The sequence below is a fragment of the Alosa alosa genome, chromosome 11 (genome assembly GCF_017589495.1).
Source record: "Alosa alosa isolate M-15738 ecotype Scorff River chromosome 11, AALO_Geno_1.1, whole genome shotgun sequence".
Taxonomy (NCBI): domain Eukaryota; kingdom Metazoa; phylum Chordata; class Actinopteri; order Clupeiformes; family Clupeidae; genus Alosa; species Alosa alosa.
In genome coordinates, this window is record NC_063199.1 from 14,124,153 (window position 1) to 14,145,626 (window position 21,474).

At 45.0% G+C, this 21,474-nt stretch overlaps 1 protein-coding gene across 1 annotated transcript in view; it reads right to left on the reverse strand.

The window, feature by feature from the left end:
* Positions 1–20,133, reverse strand: part of lrriq1 (leucine-rich repeats and IQ motif containing 1) — a 37,595-nt gene extending 17,462 nt beyond the window's left edge. The window contains 19 exon segments of the mRNA XM_048257221.1: positions 647–778; positions 1,688–1,859; positions 2,178–2,618; positions 6,159–6,329; positions 10,681–10,774; positions 11,681–11,709; positions 11,711–11,752; positions 13,093–13,220; positions 14,100–14,293; positions 15,087–15,237; positions 15,447–15,599; positions 16,335–17,180; positions 17,183–17,647; positions 17,927–18,001; positions 18,475–18,692; positions 19,069–19,165; positions 19,355–19,461; positions 19,547–19,646; positions 19,737–20,133. Coding sequence (XP_048113178.1) covers positions 647–778; positions 1,688–1,859; positions 2,178–2,618; positions 6,159–6,329; positions 10,681–10,774; positions 11,681–11,709; positions 11,711–11,752; positions 13,093–13,220; positions 14,100–14,293; positions 15,087–15,237; positions 15,447–15,599; positions 16,335–17,180; positions 17,183–17,647; positions 17,927–18,001; positions 18,475–18,692; positions 19,069–19,165; positions 19,355–19,461; positions 19,547–19,646; positions 19,737–19,868 — 3,747 coding nt within the window. The 5' untranslated portion in view covers positions 19,869–20,133.
* Between the last annotated feature and the right edge of the window lie 1,341 nt (positions 20,134–21,474).

A 21,474-nucleotide genomic window follows, 5' to 3' on the forward strand; every position in this document is an offset into this window, starting at 1 on the left:
CCTTCAAAGCGCGTCGCCTGGTGCTATTGTCAGGCAGTCGTGCTAATGTCAGGCATGGGAGCCGTTCAGCTCACTGGGATGAAAGCACACACTTATCAGGCTACACAAACACTCGAGTCGCCCGTCCACTAGGAAACAGGAAGAAGGCACTCCCTTCTGCTCGCCATGCTATCATTTGCATGTGGTGGCAGTCATTCAGAATGAAACAAGCTATGTACTTCTAAAATAATAAATATAAAAAGAAGATGTGTAAAATCCCATTGTTTGTAGCTGTTGATAGAGGGATGTGTCACTTAAAAGGATTGCACCATACTTGCTTTCACCAAAAGAAAAGAAGATGGATGGCGCGTTTGAACCTGAGGTAGATAAATTGTGTGGAAATGACCAAGGTCAGGCTCCAGCCTGTGGGTAATCACTGGAGGAAACATCCACCACTGCATGACTGCAGAGCTGTCCATGAGAGACTGAGTGAAAGGGCAGCACTGCCTGAAGTCACTGCCTGATGTCACTGCAGACCTGTATGTGTGTGTGTGTGTGTGTGTGTGTGTGTGTGTGTGTGTGTGTGTGGGTATGTTGCTTTGAGTATACATACCTGTGGCTGTGCCTGTGAGTGTGTGTGCTTGTGTGTGTGTACATCTGTACCCACCTCATCAAAAACAAATTCGTCCACGTCCACCTCCTCGAGGCCCTCGTCTCCCGGTCCGGTGTGCTCAGTGGCGGTAGCGGCAGCCAGGGCCCGGTGCAGTCGGGAGCGCAGCGCGTGGCCCCTCCACACCGCCTGCAGAGGGCCCGGCACAAAGGGCCATAAATCAGGCGCCAGCGTAAATATTGTGTGTTATCCCATTAGGAAGATAAAACATGCTAACCCCCGTTTAATTGCCCAGCGGTCTGCTGTTTGAACTCTCGGTGACTCGGGCGCTACAAGACAAATGGAACGCCAGGACATCTCTAAATCTCCCCAAGAAAATTCCCAACGGGGGCCCAAAATGCCTGCGTGAGCTGAGCGCACTGGAATCCCAGTGCTCCCACTTCAGCAAAGTTTTGGAATCTGATTAATCTTTTTTTTTTCATCTGTGGCCCAACCCTGCAGGGACCCATTTAACATAGAGAGAGAGAGAGAGAAAGAAAGAGAGAGAGAAAGAGAGAGAGAGAGAGAGACAGGGAGAGAGAATGAGAGAGAGAGAGAGAGAGAGAGAGGGGGAAAGAGAGAAATGTGTTAGAAGAAGAAGAAAGGAGCTTCAGGAGAAGTTAAGCATCCAGGACGGCATGTTTTCCCAAACACTATCTCCCAGTTTAACACACGTTAATTCCAGTAAACCCTGCAGTGGCGACCTCAGCTCTACTCAGACCGAAAAAGGCTGAGGTTTGTAGTCTGTTATGGCTAAAATGAAAAGAAAAACATGGAACAGTTCATAGACAAACACTGAAAGAATATAACACTTGGATAGGGGGTGATTTAAGGGATACTCACCATTAATATGAAGTATGACTTTGCACAGAGACTACAGAAAAAGCTTTTTTTCTCTGACTCACTGGCCTGAGATCCAACCATTACAGGATAAAAAACGGAGAGAACTTGGAGGAAGATTTGAAGACTGTCAAACAATATACTCCCAACCAAATACTGGTCCAGTGTCAACACATTCTTTCAACATTAAAAACAATCTCAAAGGTGAGACAGCCATACCTGAATTACAGTGGCAGCATGGTCCCTGTCTGAAGGCTTTGGCAATGCCATCCCAAGCTTGCTCATCACCGAAGGACTACATCTCCCATGAGCCTCTGGGCTTTCAGGTAGGCACTTCCTCCTGCGACACTGGTATCCTCTCCAGCGTTTCTGGATGATCACAGCTGCCATGCTGCACAAGAGAGACAGATCTAAAGCACATGACCATCATGACATCATACAGTACCTCCTATGAACTTCCCCTGTACAAACATCTGGATGACACGTTCAGCACAATCTTTTGTCAAGACGTGTTGTGACTACAATAAGTTACCAAGATAAGTTCCCCCCAATAAATACACCCCTGATAAAACACATATGAACAGCCCATCCTCAAACAAGAACGCAGTACAATAACTCTTCGTAGGAGCCCTGTAATGATGACAAATAGGAGCAGACAGAAAACCAATATAGTGCACGCTGAAAGGGAATCCATTACAGGGGCTCGTACCTCCTCAGGTCCAGCTTAGCATGCCGTGAGCCTGGGCTGTGGTCAGGGAGGCTGTGGCTGGGCCTCTGCGCACACTGGCCCACGCCTGGCCCACCAGAGGCAGTGGGCCGCTCGGGTCGGCTGGCGGAACCGTTACCGTGTGGGTCAGTGGGCCGTGAGGACTGGTGGTCCCCAAAGGCCAGGGTCTGACGCCGCTCTGGTGGGGAAGGGATCCGAACGGCGTGATTCAAAGCGGGCATGGCCTCCCCAGCGGCAGTGGTGGGTGAGCATGGTGCTGGGGAGGGGTGCTCCAGAGGGGGAGTGGGCACTGGCGGTGTGTGGGTGATGCTGGTGTCTCCGTACTCATGGGCGTATCGCTGCTCTTCGGCGAGCCGGAAAAGCGCCTCGCTATGGCAACCAGACAGGAGCTGGGCCTCCAAGGGCGAAGGAGAAAGAACGGAGCTGTTTATAGAAGAGAAAGGAAGAAAAACACAAAATGAGACAGAAAGAGAAAGAGAGAGAGAGAGAGAGAGAGAGAGAGAGAGAGAGAGAGAGAGAGAGAGAGAGAGAGACAGACAGACAGAGAGATTCACTGTAACCGAATCCTATTAAATACTAATGTGGAAATGAAACAGTCCAACCTCCATAATGCAACCATAGTAATAACAAATTAATGGGAAACATATAAAACATCGTGTTTTCTTTTCATGTCAATCAAGAAATCATCACAGACTAATAATCAGCTCTGTAATTAAAACTAGTGTGTGAAATGTGTATCTGTGCACTGGCCTCCATGACACGCTTTGCAGGTTCCTGTCGTACACAATGCCTCTTTCAACTGGCCAGATAAGGGCCTCTACAAAGCCACCTCAATAGCGCGCTTATCAAGCTCTTAGCAACAGCTACTTCTGACCCGGCCTGGAGGCTGACCTCTCGGGCCAATCCTCCTCTAGCCCCAGGTACCCTGGTTGATCCGCACACAGAGACCCCGCTATTCAGCCGACCCCCAAGAAGGAGCGGAGGCGGCCAGAGGGGTCCAGACAGACAACAGACCCCCCAGTATCCGCTGCTTCTCCTCCAACCCTCTGGTTCACCATGGGGTCATAGTGAAAGTGCTGTCTGACCGAGAGGGAATGGGGAAAGTAATCCTATGTCTTTCTGCCCATATCATTACATTACACACAAGAAGAGGTATCAATCAGACGACTGTATTACAGAAGTGGATGAATGAATGACTGACTAGTGCACTAATCCAATTTCTTCATTAAATAAATGAATGTCAAATTGTCTTGGCCATCTAATATGGTCTCTTTAGAAAGCACAACATTATTGCATGCAAGGAGAAAGTACTCCAAGACAAACACTAAAAATGAAAAGCTTACATAGACTCTCTGGTTAATGACTGGTAGTCAAATTACACATTAATGTTGGACATCCTTGTTATGCATTTATGAGTACACGGCACACTTACTCGCTCGACTATTTGCATTTCAAAGCAAGTGGTTCACTCTATAGGTGATGGCTGGAGAAGCCCATGGCTTTCAAGCAGCTGAGTGAACCTCAGAGTGATTGAGGCCGGGCTGGCTATGATGTGATATGATGTGATGTAACCAGAGCCATAGGCCCGGTCCCCTGGGGCCCGCCAAGGCGGTTTGATGCCGGGCAATCTGGCCGACCGATCAGACCCGCCACACATCACACATGCAGGCTGCAGACTGCTCACCTTACTGAACCCCGGGGTTGACACCGGGTCGGGTCAGGAGTTAAATGGTGATGGTAAGGCGCAGCGCGGCCCCAAAAGAGCCATTGTCCACACAGCCAAAGGGTTAGTGGCTGGGAGGGGCATCTGTGTGTGTGTGTGTGTGTGTATGTGTGAATGTGAAAGTGTGTATGTGCGTGTGTGTGTTTGTGTGTGAATGTGAAAGTGTGCATGTGTGTGCATACTGTATGTGTGGCTGTGTGTGTGTGTGTGTATATGTGTGTGTGAGAGTGTGAAAGTGTGTGTGCATGCGTGTGTGTGTGTGTGTGTGTGTGTGTGTGTGTGTGTTGTGTGTGTGTGTGTGTGTGTGTGTGTGTGTGTGTGTGTGTGTGTGTGTGTGTGCATATACTGGGGTGTATCTGGGGGCTTAGCCCAGTCCTCCGAGCCATGCAAGACCTCCGACTGAACCAGTTGGGGGTTCCACTCCCCTGCTGCTTTCATCCACGACGCAATATCATTTCACAAGGTCACGCCAACCAATGTCAAAACAGGCAGCAGTGATGGCTGTTTCATGTGTAGGTGGTCGGCCAGGCAGGGGGGCACTGTGGTATCTCCCTTGTATTGGCTAGAGGTGAAAACAGCCCCATGGCGCACAGTGTCCGTGCTCAGCAAAGACTGAAAACATCTTCGCCTACACAGCCTTTTGGGTGTCCGGATTCTGCGGCCGACTCTGACCAAAGGCAAATATGGGCAGACTGCATAGGACTTGCAGCGGCAGGTCAAAGCGCCAAACTCATGGACTTATCTAAGTCCAAATACTTGTGCACAGTGTGCAGTGTTAAGTGCTACAGTTCATTTAAAAGATGACAATATGTCCAGTGAGTTGCCTGGATAAAGTCAAATGTCATGGCTGCTTCACCATGTGTGTGCAGTGAGTGCACTCCTTAGTACATTCAACAGACCAAATACAATACAAAAGACAAAAGGAAGACAAATGAAACACATTCACAGGGAGTCCGGGCTTCTGTGTTCGTGTGTTGTAGTACACCCCATAATTCTGTGTGTTTAGGAGTGAGATAAATGTTTAATGCTATATGTAAAGTTTGATTTTAGAATGTAGTATGTGTGGTACTGTAAGTGAAACTGCCCATGTGTAGTTTCCTGGTAAATTAGCGTCTTTACCTTTAGCCATTGTCCAGGGTAAGTGATGTTGTAAGCCTTCTGAATCAGTTTTACATTGTTTATGTGTTTCAATCAAATGACATTAGTCAAAGGGAAGCATCAGCATTGCTCCGTTACTACAATATTAATTGCTATAATTTGTGACATTTAAATTAATTTGTATCATTCAACTGTATAAGCTACTGACATTTTTGAAAGCTGGTAATTCAATCTATAAATACTGATGTATATGAAAATACCTATACATTAACATAAACATTAAATACATCCTGCTGGTGACCCAAACTAGTTTTTCAGTCGCACTTAAGATGTATTCGTCAAGACTACTCAGAAATACTCATTAAATTTACAGCTGCTTTCAACAACTAGTTAGGTTATGAGGCTTTTGGGAAACAGTCCATAGTGTCAATGGGCTGTACATCTATAAATCCATCTTCACCACTTAACGTAAACATGCTTTAGGAAAACAAAATCCAGAAGGTAAGTCAATTGTGTGTTAATTTTACCAGCAGTAAAGTAAGTAAAATAATATCATCCATCTCATATACTCAGTAATAATTTGTATGACTGTGTGCATATTAGCTTTATTAGTTGTGTTAATTTTCCTATTTATTTTGTTCAATTCTACACTCCTCTTCACCCTGGCATGGATAATGAGTTAATATGTTATGCATATTTGATTTTAGGTAATGACATTTGGAGTAGCGTAAAGCCCAGCAAAGAAAAACAGCATTTCTTTTCAACCCTACTTTAGAAATACCAAGAACACACCAGTAGATAACTCTATTAAAGGAGACTCTAATAGAAGACAGCACAGAGCACATAGCATACTTATGAGACCAACCTTTGATGAGTGTACTGGATTGTGCTATGGAATTCACTGCTGTTCAAATCATTCTCACCTGATCGCGGTGCGCTTGTGTTGTGTTGTGCTGTCCTGTGCACAACCACGTTGTGTACACTAGCAATCTCTGAGTGCTAGGTGCACAGGGTTGCACTGTGCTATGAAACTCGGCTGACCACTGTGTGTGTGTGTGTGTGTGTGTGTGTGTGTGTGTGTGTGTGTGTGCCTGCATGTGTGTGTGTGTGTGTGTGGTGCTTTGCTGTGTTACGAGCCTTACCTGATCTCTGCCCACTGTGTGCTCTGCAGGCAGAGGAGCTGCTGTTGCTGGGCCTGGCACAGAGCCTGGACGCTGCCCTCCAGGGGGAGGCTGGTCGGGGCCGACGGACAGGCTCCAGTCTCCTCTCCGTCCACCAGCAGCAGACCCGGCACAACGGCCAGCAGAGAGGACCTGAGGGAGAGCACCCAGACACATCCAATGACAGTTTCACCTTTTAAATTAGGTCAACACCACTTTCCATCTTGGAAAAGCAGAATTCTGTTCTATTATTACATTATCATATAGCCAAGGTTATGCTATATACTGTATATCCACAGACAGTCTCTGATTTAAAGTAATTAAATTATCTAAAATTATATTGACAATGAATCACTCAGTTGTAGCATAAAACTGGTTAAAATAACAGTGTATTTTCTGCAACGTGTGGCCCACTCATTACACACATTTGCATCTAGGCCTAAGTGGTTAGCCGGTCTGCTCAGGCTAGTGGCTAGACAGCACATGACATGAGTCACACTCTGTCATTCCACATTACTGCAGAGTTACAGAAAACAGGAACGCAAACAGAAGGGTCTGCGGAATATATCTATGCATAGACCTTTTGAAAAATGTTTACTGTAAAAAAAAACTTGAAAAATTCTTCAACTGAAAACAAGAAACCCAGATATTTTTAGCATTATTTACCATCCCTTTCTAACAATAAGTTGGATGTTTTAATTACCTTACTTATAACACATAACCATTCAGAGTCATGCCCAACCCACATGTGTGAAATATTCCAATATTCAACAGGCAGCTAAATTCATAATGTTACTCTGCTCTGCTCCAATCACGCAATGCCCTCCACCAAACATCTATTTCCAGCCCTGGCTCTCTCCTCATGCTGGCTTCCATGGGAGAGTGCCGTATTTACATTCAACAGATGACATTGGTTAGGGATTGGGAATGAGAAACTATAATGAGTTTGACATTTCGGGCCCAGGAGAGTCAACAAAGAGTCGCTCTGGTCACGGAGAGAGGGGGTCTGGTCACAGTGCGCTGTTCTCAGGACAGAAGTATGTGATGACACGCAGTTTAGTTGAAGAGAGCAAACGGGCATTTGGGCTGCGGGCCAGAGATGAGGCTGCCAGTCAAGCAGGGCCCCTTTTGATTCTTTACTTAAAATGTTACGACTTCTGACTCAAAGTTGGCTGCTGGATGTGTGTGAGTGCGTGTGTGCGGGTGTGGGGTGTGTGTGTGTGTGTGTGTGTGTGTGTGTGTGTGTGTGTGGGGGTGTATGTATCAGCGTGCCTGTGTGTGTGTGACCATCTTCTTATGTTTGTGTGTGTGTGTGTGTGTGTGTGTGTGTGTGTGTGTGTGTGTGTGTGTGTGTGTGTGTGTGTGTGAACCGTGTAAGCGGGTTTTGAGTCTAAGTAAGTTTGAGCATTTCTGCATTTCTGTGTATATTTTATTTTAATGTGTTTGCGTATTTGTGGCATTTGCAACTCCCCATTGCAAGTCAGAGTGTGTGTGTGTGTGTGTGTGTGTGTGTGTGTGTGTGTGTATGTGTGTGTGTGTGTGTGTGTGTGTGTGTCTGTTTGAATATTGGCTTGTGCGTGTGTATGTGCGTGTGTATATGTGTGTGTGTGTGTGTGTGTGTGTGTGTGTGTGTGTGTGTGTGTGTTACTGGTCGGCGGTAGGGCATAAAGAGAGGTAAGTTGCCTCAGGCTGCTTTAGTGGACTAAAGAATGTGAAAAATCTGGCTGAAGAGCTAATCTCTCACTAAACACTATATGAGCTGATTCACAGAGACGAGCCCAATATAGACATTTCATTACATTGTCTATACTTAACTTATAAATTAAGTAGTACTAAAGAGTATTACTATTACTATTACTATAACACTTATTCATCCCTATCACTTATACAATTACAAGAACATGATTGGCCCTATACATTTTCACAATAAAATATAAAATCTATATAATGTCAAAATATAGTAGCTAGTTGACATTTTCATAAATGTGCTTTATTAATTTGAGTAGTTCTTGAAAAGTATCATAACAAGCCTACATATTTTCTTATCCTTGCAGTGCAAATAAAAGCATTAATGTCAAAATATTACTATACAAATGTATAGAATATATTTTATATATCATATGTAGCATTTGAACACAATTGATCACTTCAAAGGCTACTACAGCTGTAATTGCACTAATTACATTTAGGACTGAGGACATCTACACTGAAGCCCTGCACATCACGCCAGACATGTTTGCTTTTATGGCAGTAGTCATTGCCTTTTCTTTAGTACCGGTAGTACACTATCCAGGTACATGCACACTGCTTCAGATTTAGCATCAGTAAGTACATGTGCGTGCGGCTAACAGCAGTCTCCTTGCTCTGCACTCAAAGGCAGAGCTGTGTGCTGTGTCCTGTCACACTAATGATGTTTTGATGCGGCCAAACTCCCGTCTGCTCCATGAGATGGCATTCTATTCCCCGTCTGCGGGCGTGTTTTCTGGCTGTCCATCCCCCAAAACAAACGCAAACCCAAATAAAGACGCAGGATCAAAGCTAGCGCCTGTTGCATGAGTCCATGACACACAACTTAATTTACCATTAAGTTCCAAGAGAATGAGCACAGCGATTGGCAGTGCCACGGTGAGGAAGTCAGGTCCTTTTTCTTTCAGAAAAATACATCACAATCCACAGGCTATTTAGGAAAGACAATACTTACCGGTAATTCACAAGACAACCGGGAACTAAATTGTTACTAAAATAAAACGTGTGCATGTGTGTGAGATCATGTGTATGTGTGTGTGTGTCTGTGTGTGCATGTGTGTCTATGTGTGTGTGTGTGTGTGTGTGTGTGTGTGTGTGTGTGTGTTTGCATGCGTGCACTGAAATTCAGTAGGATAAGTTCAGTTTGTCCGCCTGTGCAGATAGGATGTTCCTCTTGGCCGTGGTGTAGCAGGTCCAGCTGTGTCCCTCCTCCCACCAGTGTAAGACCCGGCTCCATATTTCACTTAGTGAAAACTTCCCCGAAAACACAACTTTCTGGAGGGCTCCGATTAATCAGGCCAAAGCCCTGGCTCTTTCCCCCGAGCTTAACAGCTCAAACACAGTGTAATTCTTTCACATCCCCTTTGGTGTTTTAATTTAGCGGGTGTTATATCTGGCCCGGGATGAAAGAGCCGGGCTAGAGGGGGAGAAATGCAGGGACTAATTCCATTGGTGGCATTCGGGGTTAGACAAAGTTCAGTGGAATATTAAGACTAGGTCTGAGAGCACCGTGGATGCTCTCCTCCCTCCTAAACACCAGACGATGACTTCAGAAAGTCAAAAGAAGTATCGCAAACACACACACACACATACACACACACACAAAAGCTAATACAGACTCACATGAACCCTCCTTAACACAAATATCAGAATCATCAGCAACCTCACAGATGCTGGACATCAGATGGAGAGGAGGCTGCATTTTAAGGCGTTATGTGGGAGTGTGAAATAGCCTCTTAAATCACGGGTAAGACTGGGAGGTTACTGGGGGAAAACAAGACGAGAGAGAGAGAGAGAGGGGGAGGGGAGAGAGAGAGAGAGATAGCCTAGAGCGGTGTCTTTCAATAGCAGACCCGAGGCCCGTGCTTGTGCTCTTCTCCGTGTTTTCATTCCTCTAGGTTTGCATTTCTCCCTCTCCTCTCCTCTCCTCTACTCTCCTCTCCTTCATTCTCCCCCTCTCTCTCCCCTCCCTCACACACCACACACATACACACTCACAGCTCTCCACACTGGACCGTTTCAGACAGACAAGTGCACATTTTTTGGCACTATCCGAGCAAGAACAAATTCACTCCAAAAATATTCACCTCCGCCACCGCCTCCCATCACGTCAATACTTTCGGAATTACGGCCACTTTAAGTCCACGTGTGCAAGGATGTCGGCAGATCGTTGGGTAATCCGATCGGGCCGACGGAGGTCCACGCGGCGGAGAGGGACAGTTGGGCAGGCGGGCGATTGGGCCCCCGGGACGGCGCAGTGTGGAGCGGAGCGAAACGGAGCGGCGAGAGGCACCAGGAAGCCATGCGTTAGACAGGAATGTTTATTCTGCCTTCCTCGTCTTATCCCTGTCCAGCCACGCCGGCCGCCTACGCGTCAGTCTCACGTTCTGTGACAAGTATGAAATTGTGGTGGCTTTGGGTGGAACGCCCCGGGGCCCCGGTTCTACCTGGTGAGGCTCCAAAACAAACCGCTCCACCAGAGCGTCCACGTCAGAACCTCTCTGGACGTGTGTGTGGAACACTTTGAAGGGGGCCACCTGATTGGCTCGCTTCACAAAAGCACTGTTAGTCTGAACTCTCTTCCCTGCCGTATAGCTTCCTAAAGCACTGAATAAAACCGGGCACATGCCAGGACTGAGTTCAAAAGTCAGACACTGACTTCCCTACAGACTGATGAGTAGGCTGATGATGCATAAACATAGCTTTAGGTAACATGAGTAGACCAAAGCCCACTCCGTGTTGAGAGCCGTTGCCTTACCTCCAGCTGGTGTCTCGCTGAAGAGGATTTCCAGTCAGGTTGAGCTGCTGCAGATGGGAGCATCGCTGAACACTCTCACAAACACTCTGCAGCTCTGTAATGCACACAGACACACACACACACACACACACACACACACACACCACGGCATTAGCAAGTGGCAGGATACACAACACAATAGACCCATTTAGACAATCGTTAAACATTCTTTCTGCATTTTAGGAATTGTTAGTTGAGTTTCTGGCAGTCAGTCTTGTCAGTGGACCTACTACTTAAAGTTAATACTTGACATGAGCTAATGTGTTGCCTCACGACAAAACATGGGCTTGAAAAACTGTTAGTGCTGTGATACAAATTCTGACATAACTAGTCAATAGAAGACAAATAAATCCAATGCTATAATGAAAACATGCAATTAAAACTATTTTGTTCTTGATCAACTGGACTGAAACACTTTATTTTATATTTATTTGTTTTTCTAAAAACAAAAAAGTGAGGGAAACAATTTGCTCCACTAATATGAATGAAAGTAATTTGCTCCACCAACATGAATGACATCTTTATTTTTGTTATCTATTTGTGATCAGTAAGCCATCAAAAATCATAAACCACACACAGCATTAGAGCGCAGCTTGTCAGATGTAGCGCTAATGCACTGAGTGCAACGAGTGGAAAGCAAATAAGCCTGTTGAGTGGGGGAGGAAATGAGGCTGAGAGAAGCATGAGGTAAGTACAGCATCACTCCCCGCACTCCACATGAACATCAGCACACGCACACAGGCCTGTCTCCATCAGACAGGCAGCACATAACTCAGCACACAGACCTCCTCTGTGACAGGCCAGCTGAGAGAGAGAGGGAGAGAGAGAGAGAGAGAGGGAGGGAGAGAGGGAGAGAGAGAGGGAGGGAGAGAAAGAGAGAGGGAGAGAGAGAAAGAAAGAGATAGAGAGGGAGAGAGAGGGAGAGAGAGAGAGAGAGGAGGGAGGGAATGGGGAAACCCACCAGAGAGGCAGTTGTAACTGACATCCAGCGGTCAGAGAGATGAAGTCAGAGAGCAGAGGGAGCTGGGTCAGGCTGGAACACAGGGAGAGTCCATGTTAACATGTTAGCACTAATCACACAGAGACAGGGCCTGCCCCTAAAGAAGACACACACACATTGATACACCCAAGAATCTGGAGCCATCCAGACGGCCGAGAAAGCAGCCCCCACTGTGCTCATCCCTATCTGTTCCAACCCACCAGGGTTCAGGCACTGGTTGGACATCTTCATTTATGGAGGTTCCATTTATGGATGGATTACCAAAGGTGTTCCTCCTATTAATTACTGAGAGGGATCATTCACACATTCAAAAGGGACATATAATGTACTGTATACATTTTCCTCACAAAAGGAGTTTGACAGCAGTGTTGTTTCTACATTATGGAACAGAATGGTAACACAATTCCTCTGGGTTATAGACATAGCCCTGGATAACTAGCTGATAAGTGATACCTGATAAGAAGACCTTACAAATCACTGGCTTTACGTCATTCTCTAATACAGTGTAAAAATGATTGCCTGCACTGAAACAATGATGCATGATGCAGCCGACAGAGATCAGATCAAGATTCCTTTGAAAAAAGATGATTACTCATTCTCCTAGGCTGGAGCACACTCAAAATAGTGTCAGCGGCTAAGGACATTGCAACGCTTTGTTTTGTTTTGTTTTGTTTATATTTGGGCTTTTGCCCTTCTTCAGACAGGACAGTGATGAGTGACAGGAAGCGAGTGGGAGGGAGAGATGGGGTGGGATTGGGAGATGACCGTGGGATGGATTTGAGGCCACTTGGACCTGAATGTGGTATGGAGGCTGCTTGCACCAGATTTAAACAAAGTTCTATCTCGCCGCTACACTAAGTGGTGTGAAGTACTCATTTCTATCTACAACTGAAAGAAATGCCCCGTCCTTTGAAAGAATCTTACTGATTTAATTTGATTGGTCAAAATGCCTGAAAGGTTCCTGTGATCACGTCATCCTGTTACACTCTGGAAGTTGAACCAAGTCCAATTTGAACAAATGCTCTGCTACCACGTCATGAGCATAATGCCAGTGCTGTGAACCAGTTCACTTCTGAGCCATACCAAACAGTGGAACATCTATCGCTTTTGCTTATAATACTGCTGGTTAGTGTTATCCCCACCATAGAAACACCACAGGCTTATACACCCATGACCTTAAGATTTCTACTGCCTTTTATATCCAAATCCATGAGGCAATGCTTCCAAAAATTCCAAAACAACATCATTGACATTGTAGAGACTGAATAAAAATACAGTAACATTCAGCATTTTGGCTGTGTCAATACTTAATCATGTCATCATTTAAAGAGTGAGGGCTGAATTAAGAGCGGTGAATGGGTGTGTAGGCCTACCTGTTCTGGGTCACGTTGAGGCTGTGAAGCAGAGGCAACCAGCAGCTGGCCAGGCCCTCCAGGCAGGAGATGCTGTTGTCCTCCAGGCTCAGCTCTCCCAACAGCACATGATTCCTCAGACTGGGAGCCTGCAGGAGAGATGGGCCAACGGCACACCAGTCAGCAGGAGGAGGCAGGCAAACTCAGATGTCAATGTTGCTAATGTTGTTATACTATCACATAATAGCATTTCAGCTGTTGTGCAGATCTGTGGTGGTCTGCTAAGACTAGTCATATACCGGTACCATTGCTTTAGGTTTTATAGTTAGCCAGAAATAATCCCCCCAAAAAATCTAATTATTACAAGAAATTATGTGGCTTCTGATACACAGCACAGGGCACAAATTAGAACACTGAGTTGTCAGATTTTCCCATCCCTGGACACACACAATGCTGTCTGTCTCTCCATGAGCGAAGCTGCACATGTTCCTCCAGTCTGAGGTGGCAATTACCATGGTTCTGAGCCTAGTAACACTGAAGAGCACTCACAGGAGACTCATACGGGTTTAATAAGGCCTCAGGTCCCTGTACACACTCCTGACGACTGACTGACGAGTGTAATTCAATTAAAATGGCGACAGGCGGCTTAATGGTGTGGCAGATCATTAGCGTTGAGAATGATTCTGTCCAGTGTTGACAAGGAATGTCATCATTGCATTGCAGCCTTTCCCACCAGGTTTAACATTTACTACAGTTAACAATGACAGTCTGCTGAAGATATTTATATCTGTCTTTGATTTACTACAATTGATTCAGATGTTTTCTGCTTTTGCTCAGTGTCAATACCCCAAATGTAAACAGGGTCAAAAAATAAACAGCATCGCTAAATTGATTGAAAAAGTACATTTCATTTCATTGCATCTAAAAGGAGGCTGTAATGAAATGTACAGTGGGTTCCCTTGCTGGTGTTGATACAGGGGTTCACTACTGAGTTATGCTGTTCCTACAGTGCTGGGACTCTGTCATACCTCCATGAGGGTGTTTCCTGCCAGACGCAGTGTGCGGAGCAGGGCACAGTGGTCCAGCCCCTCGGCCTTGGTCAGGTGATTGTGCGACAGGTCTAGGTGCTGCAGCGTGAACGCCTCCGTCAGGCCGCGGGTACTCGTGAGCTGGTTGTGATCGATCCACAAGCTCTGCAGCTTCTTCAAAGCCTCCAAGCCACCTTCAGACGCAACGACATTAACAAACATAAGAGGACGGACGTCAAGAAAATGCCAAAGGACGGCCAGAGTGAAAATGACATTCAGCCACAATTTGAATAGAAATTCGAGCTCTAATCCAGTTTGGGCTAGAGAGGCAAGACAAATCTCATAGGATGCAAAGGAGAGTAAATGGCATTTAGACCCATTTAACCTCTTCCTTATGAAATATTTATTCATGACTTAAGATAGGAGCCCAAACACTTCACACTAACCCAGTCCCATCTCAGTAAATATTGAATATTTTTTGAGACAGCGAAGGGAGTAGTATATTCGGGAAAAAGGCAAAGGTCTCCCCCAAGTGGGCAATAGGAGACACTCCCTCTCCTTGAGTGTCAGAAACAGTGCTGATAGGCTCCTTAGACCAGAGCTGAGAAACACACACAGTTCCCCAAACATTAATTCATTTAGTTATTAATTTACATATAAAATAAGTTATTTCCCTCACTGTAAAAGAGTATATATACTTATTACAGCATATTTGAGACCAATTCAGAACATCAAAATTATTCCATGAGACTTTCACACTGTTAGTCCAGTTTTCCAGGTCTCTGTGAGCTGTGATCAAATCTCAAGGCAGATTCAACATTTTAGCGTGAAACAGATTACATTATTACATTATCATACCATTACCTCAGCCTGTGCCAAAAACCCATCATATTACCAAACATGACTCTGAGGATCTCGGCTGTGCTAAATCTCTGGATTGTAAAGGTCGTGTGAATATGTTCCCAGGGATGGTGGACAGCTTCTCACCCAGTCGAGAGATACGGTTGTGGGAGAGCTGGAGCTCCACCAAGTCCACGGCTCCGTCCAGGCCGTGGATGGAGGTCAGCTGGTTCCTGCCCAGCCTCAGCACCTGGAGCTGGGCCAGGTCCCTACAGTCCACATATGTGATGGAATTTTCCTGGATGGGACAAAAGAACACTAAACCTCTCGCCATAGTTTCAATTGAGTTTCCTCAGAGCTGTCACAGTCACACACACACACACACACACACACACACACACACACAAACACACACACACACACACACACACACACACACACACATGTATGGGTGCACATTGACAGGTAATGAGACGGCTCAGAAACTTATGTAGATGGGCTTTTCACCTGTACATCGACCTGCCTGAGCTGTGTGCAGGAGCTGAGTCCTTCCAGAGAGGTGAGGCCACAGCGCCGCAGACTGAGGGACTGCAGTTGACCGCAAGCAGACAGAGTGGACAAATTGCAGCCCGGAAGGTCCTCCAGTATTACAGTAGTAACCTGTTATCAGAGCAGTGCATACAACATGTAACATTATTAGTAACTAATGCAGTGCCCGTTCAAACATGCTATTCCTGTAGAAAACCTGTAGCCCAATTACATGCCCGCAGGCCTGCTTTAAAAATAGGATGATAGGGAAAAACATAATTCCAGCTAAGCATTCAATAATGAATACTGAATATTATATTAATAAATGTGCACTGCAAAATATTTTTACGAATCAAAATGACATAAGCCTACAGTAAAAGCTGCTTTGAGTCAAGGCTGTTTAGCCTATTGAATAACTTGATGATAGAAAAAACAAACCATTTTGTGGAATGATGCGTCATCATATGAAATTTACAACGATGACTTAAAAACAATCTCTGGTAGCCTATAAGTGACATCATGATCTCGTTGTCTGTAGCTGTTTAAAATGACATAAACTTAAAGCTTTGAGTTAAGACTATATGTTTAGCCTATTAAATAACTAGATGATAGACTAAACCATGTTGTGGAATAATGCATCAATCATCATATGAAATTTGCAACAATGTGACTCAAAAACAGCCTCTGGTAGCCTATAAGTGACATCACACTTTGTCTGCACTCGTTATCTGTAGCTGCTTTGCATGTAGAAACGCCTTTAAATTAGAGACCATTATCGCTCGTTTCAATTTGGGACCTTTTGGAATATTTACAATAGAATCTACAACAGCTGTTTTAAAAGCATGAATGTGCCCCCTCCCTGATTACCTGTGTGAGGGAACTCCAGGCCCCTGACTGCAGCACCATGTCCACAGACAGAGGCGGCAGGCTGGGCTGCGGTGGCCTCCTGGCCCCTTTCCTCTTGGCCTGTGGCCCCAGGGCGCACTTCCTCCTGTTCTGCATGCAGAGCTTGGACCAGGGGATGCAGCTCAGCATCCAGGCCAGCCGTTTCTGCTCTGTGGTGTCGGGCAGGCACACAGGCCCAGCCTGCACAGTCTCAACAGTGCGGCCGCTCTGGGGACCAACAGACTGACTGTTCCCTGTGGGGCTGGGTTGATCCAGGTGACCGTTGGTTCCTCTCTGGTGCAGATTTGAAGTTTCTGGGGCAGTGCTGGAAGTACTGGCTTGGGACTCGTCACGCTTCAGATCATCAGAGCTCACCGGTGTTCTCTGCTCAACAGACTTCACATGCGTGTTCTCTGTCTCATGTTCCCTAGGCTTGTGTGTGTTCTGAACCTTCCTGTTCTCGTTCTCCTCCTGCAGGGTTCTGCTGCCCTCTACTGCCTCACTGTTTTTTTCTTCTGCTGCCTTTACCCTCCTCTCCTCCTCCCTTTTTCTCTCTTCCTCTTTTCTTTTCATCTCCTTCTGAAGCTTTCTCTTTTTCTCCCCCTCTATTCTCTTTCTCTCTTCCTCCTCTTCTTCTCTTCTCTGCTTTTCTGCCTCTCTCCTTTTTCTCTCCTCTTCCTCCTTTCTCTTCTTCTCCTCTTCAAATTTCAGCTGTCTCTCTTTCTCTTCTTTTTGTTTTCTCCCCTCCTCCTCTTCCTCTTGTTTCTTCCTCTCCTCTGCTTCTTTCCTCCTTCTCTCCCCCTCCTCCTCCTCTCTTCTCCTCCTCTCCCCTCCTCCGCTCTTCTCCTCTCCTCCTCCTCTCTTCTTCTCCTCTCCTCCTCCTCCTCTCTTATCCTCCTCTCCTCCTCGAGCCTCTTCTCATGTTCCAGTCTCTGCCGCTCCTCCTGTTTGGCCTTTTCATATGCCGCTCTCCTTCTCTCCTGCTCTTCCCTCTGGCGAGCCTTCTCCTCTTCTCTCCTCTTTTCCTCCGCCTCTCGCTCCCGGCGAAGTCTCTCTTCCCTCTCTCTCCTCTCCTCCTCCATCCTCCTCTGCTCCTCTTTTCTCCTCTCTTCCTCTCTCTTCCGGTTCAAGGCAGGCCTGGTCCAGCGCAGGGTGAGGAAGGTGCGGACGGCCGCCTGTATCTTTGTAGCAGCGCGCTGTCTCCTCTCCAGCTGCCTTCTCCTCTGCTCCTCTTGCACCTCCTCAAATACTCGTCTCTCCTCCTCCATTTGTTCCTCCAGCCTCTTGATGGCCTCCTTGGAAGATCAGTTAAACAATCAGTCAGACTACTCTGATCATCAAACTACCAGCAGTGTTTCCCATACATTGACTTATTTGTGGCGGCCCACCACAATATCAACATTGATCACCACACAATGATTTTCCAGGTTGTACTAAATTGTGCTTAAATCTGGTTCATCATAACCACGCTATGGTAATTTGTACCCCCACAAATAGAATTCAGTTCTGTGGGAAACACTGACCAGGATATTAAAATATTCACTATACACTACTGTTAACACAAGTTAACTCACTTTCTGATTGGCTAACTCCAGCTCCATTTTCACCTCTGTGAGTTCCTTGATCTCCTCAACCTTTGTGTTCAGAAACTGTTGACAACAAATCATATGTGAACATGAAGTGCTCTTAAGTATTATCCACCTTACTTGTGAAACCCTAATTCCGTCCAGTTTTCATCTTCCACTTCCATCTTCACATCATCCATTTTGTTAACATAATAATTTTGTGCAGTCTCAGCAGGCTGACTAGAATATTCTTCAACTCATGTTTCTTTTGAAATGTTGACCATTCTGCACTCAATATGGATATTCACCATCACATTAAAATCAATACAACACAGCTTCGGCCGGAAAAAGAAAAGCAGATTTCTGAATACTGAAGTGTCATGGCGACGGCCAATATTGGCTCACGAATATCGAGTTAGAAGTGCAACAATATAACTTCCTTATAAAACACATCTTTACAAAATTGGAAAACTATCCGTATGAACTCATCACTAAAACCTTTCTGATAATTCCTTTAGACTAATCTATGAGACAGCTTAATAGTACAACTCTCTCACCCGAGTGTCCTCATCTATCTTATTCAGTTCCTCTGCAAACTCCTTCTGCCTGCGCCTCCTCCTCTCCTCCTCCTCCTTCTCTTTGAGGAGGAGCTGTTCTCGTCCAGCTTCACGCGCCTCCCTCCTCTCCTGCTCCTCTTGCTTCAGCCTGCTCTCCAGGTCCTCGATTTGCAGCTGGAGCCTCTGCTCTGACTCCAGATACTCGTCAGGCTCACACACTGCCAATAGGAAGAGAATACAAAGGTAACGTGGTGTTTGCTTCAGGTTGGTAAAGTGAAGGAAATCATCGGGCAAGAGTGAGTTAATAGTTAATAGTCTATGGCAAATGGTAATGTCTCAACTCAGTATTCAGCATAGGCTGATAGCCAATGGTAACAGGTTCTAATAGGCTCAAAATAGGCTGTAGCATAGGCTGTAATGTTTTAGCTCGGTATTCAGGACAGCATCACAAGACGAGAAAAGAAAATGTAAAAACACCTGACATTAGGGGGCAATACAAATATACAAACACATACATTCAGCAGCAGCAATATAGGACATCTATGAACAGGTATTGCTATTTAGCATGATAGTCTCAGTGGTCAAAGACCTCACCTGCATTCCCATTCTGTGTTGTGGTACTGTCTTCTACTGCCATCTGGTGGTCCAATGCAGTGGGTTGGCCAAGTTGTTCCTCTAGCTCAGAAAGAATCTGCATTAATATTATACTCATTAGTTTAAAATGTTTCCATCAATAAACTGCCATTTCATTCTAAATTTAGTCTGCCATGGCATTTTAATGATGAGCAAAAACACTACTCTTCTTAATAATTTCTGCATCCAGCAAAAGTAATTGAGGCCTCTACCAATTAAGGTCAAAATTAATTAACATCCAACCTACTTTTTCTTTTAAAGCTACGGGGTCTTCATCAGCGCTAACTGCAAGATCCTTAAGAATATCTTCACTTTGACAGGAAACAACATAGGTCCCACTCCAAGATATCTCATCTAGGAAAAAAAAAAAAAAATCTGGGTTCAGTACACAGGTTAACTGTCTGCTCTGGGATGCACTGCAGACTATGCCAAGTCTTACTGTTCTCCTCTTGGTCCTCCTGGAGGTGTTTTTCAAAAACACTCATGCGGTCTCTAGCTGCTTCAAAATAAGTCAGCACTGACTCGGGCATGCCATCCGTCTGAAGACAAAAAACAAGACACAACCATGTCACAGAAGTCACGTTAATACATGGATAATAAACCGTTTATAAATGAGCGGCTAAACTCACTTCAGAGTCACTGTCATCCTCTGGTAAGAGTAAAGTTAGGTCTTCTTCCGCATAATCATCCACATCACCCTCTGACAGATCCATCTTGTTCAATTCTTCATCGATAATTCTCTCGATTTCGTCAGCATCCATTTTGTAGAGCATTAATTAGTGTTAGGGCTGATAACAGGAAAGGTTAGATTGATTACATGTTTCCCATGGGATCAAGCCAAGCGTTTTGGTTAATAAGTTAGCTCTTGCTTAACTCTTCCTTTATAACGTAGGCTAACATTACCAAGTAAATTCTACCATCGCAACAAGAGTAAAAAGTGATAAACAGCTACTTGTTGGCAAGGTTAAAACTGTATCTTACTGTATCACGAGGCTGTGCTAAATCAGCTGGCTGACAGCTCCTGTTTGTCTGTCTCGGTTTGTCTTGTATGGAGTCACAGTTGCTATAGAAACACAAGCGAACCAGGTGGAGAGCCAAGAGGGACATACTACGGAAGACTTGGGAAACGCAATTTCGATGTCGCCTTGTACCGAGAACGGACTTACTTAGCAGGCATTTGCTTCACAGATGTACAATTGTGTTGGGGTTTTTCATAAAAGCGAACTGATTTATAACCACAGACCGCATGCATAACTAATTGCTGGTTGAGACCAGCATAGACATAATATACATAGACGCCGCATCGACCGCTACTCCTTACTAACGCTGACGAGTTTGGAGCCGCCATCTTGGACCGGTCATCCACTCCACTCAGTGTAATCTGTTTGGCCGGTGAGATGAGCTGTCAGCGCACTTAATTAATCATATCTCACTGAATACCGAACAGATTCTCACGCGGTTTTTTTTGCTGCAAAGGTCATACATGTAGCTATGATACAGGACACACGATTTAGCGTATTTTAATATTCATAGTGGGTTTAACAGTGATAGAATATTCTGATATATGATAAAGTGACCTGACGTCCGATATCAAAACTGGGAACATAATCCATGTTTGACAGCATAGACAAAACTAGTTTGATACAAGTTTAATGAGTTAAATATAGTTCACAGTTGACAGAAAAGTTCCATCAACAGCATTATTCACAGTCCACAGAAAGGTTCCATAAACATTTAAGTGAGATCAGTGCCATTCAGACATCTGAGGGGTATTCCAAGTAGGCCTATGTGGTTTAGTGACAAACTTGGGTCAATTGACTCAGAATAAGTTGTAAACCTCCCAGTAGAAAAGCTGTATGATACAGGAAACATGGTTGTGTGTATTTTAATATTCATAGTGGGCTTAACAGTAATAGAATATTCTGATATATTATAAAGTGATGACATCAATATAAAAACTGGGAACATAACTAATCCACGTTTGACAGCATAGACAAAAACTGGTTTGATACAAGTTTTAATGAGTTAAATTTACAAAAAAAAAATTAACATTTTCAGTTCAGTGCCATCAAAAATAAAGTGATGAACAGACATTGGTGTGGCATAAAGGAAATGGAGTAACTGGGTTCAATATCAACAGCATTTGTTAGACAAGTTCCATAAATATCGTAAAGTGCAAGTTTGTAGGTTTGTTTCTGATCCTTAAAAAAAACAGACATTGGTTTGGCATAGTAAGTGTAACAGTTCATCAATTCAAGACAAAAGGTGACTTGTCACTTGTACAGTGTCAATGGGTTCATCAACAGCATCTGTTATTTACAGTTCACAGAAAGGTTCCAGCCCCAATGAAGAGATTAAATAAAAGGA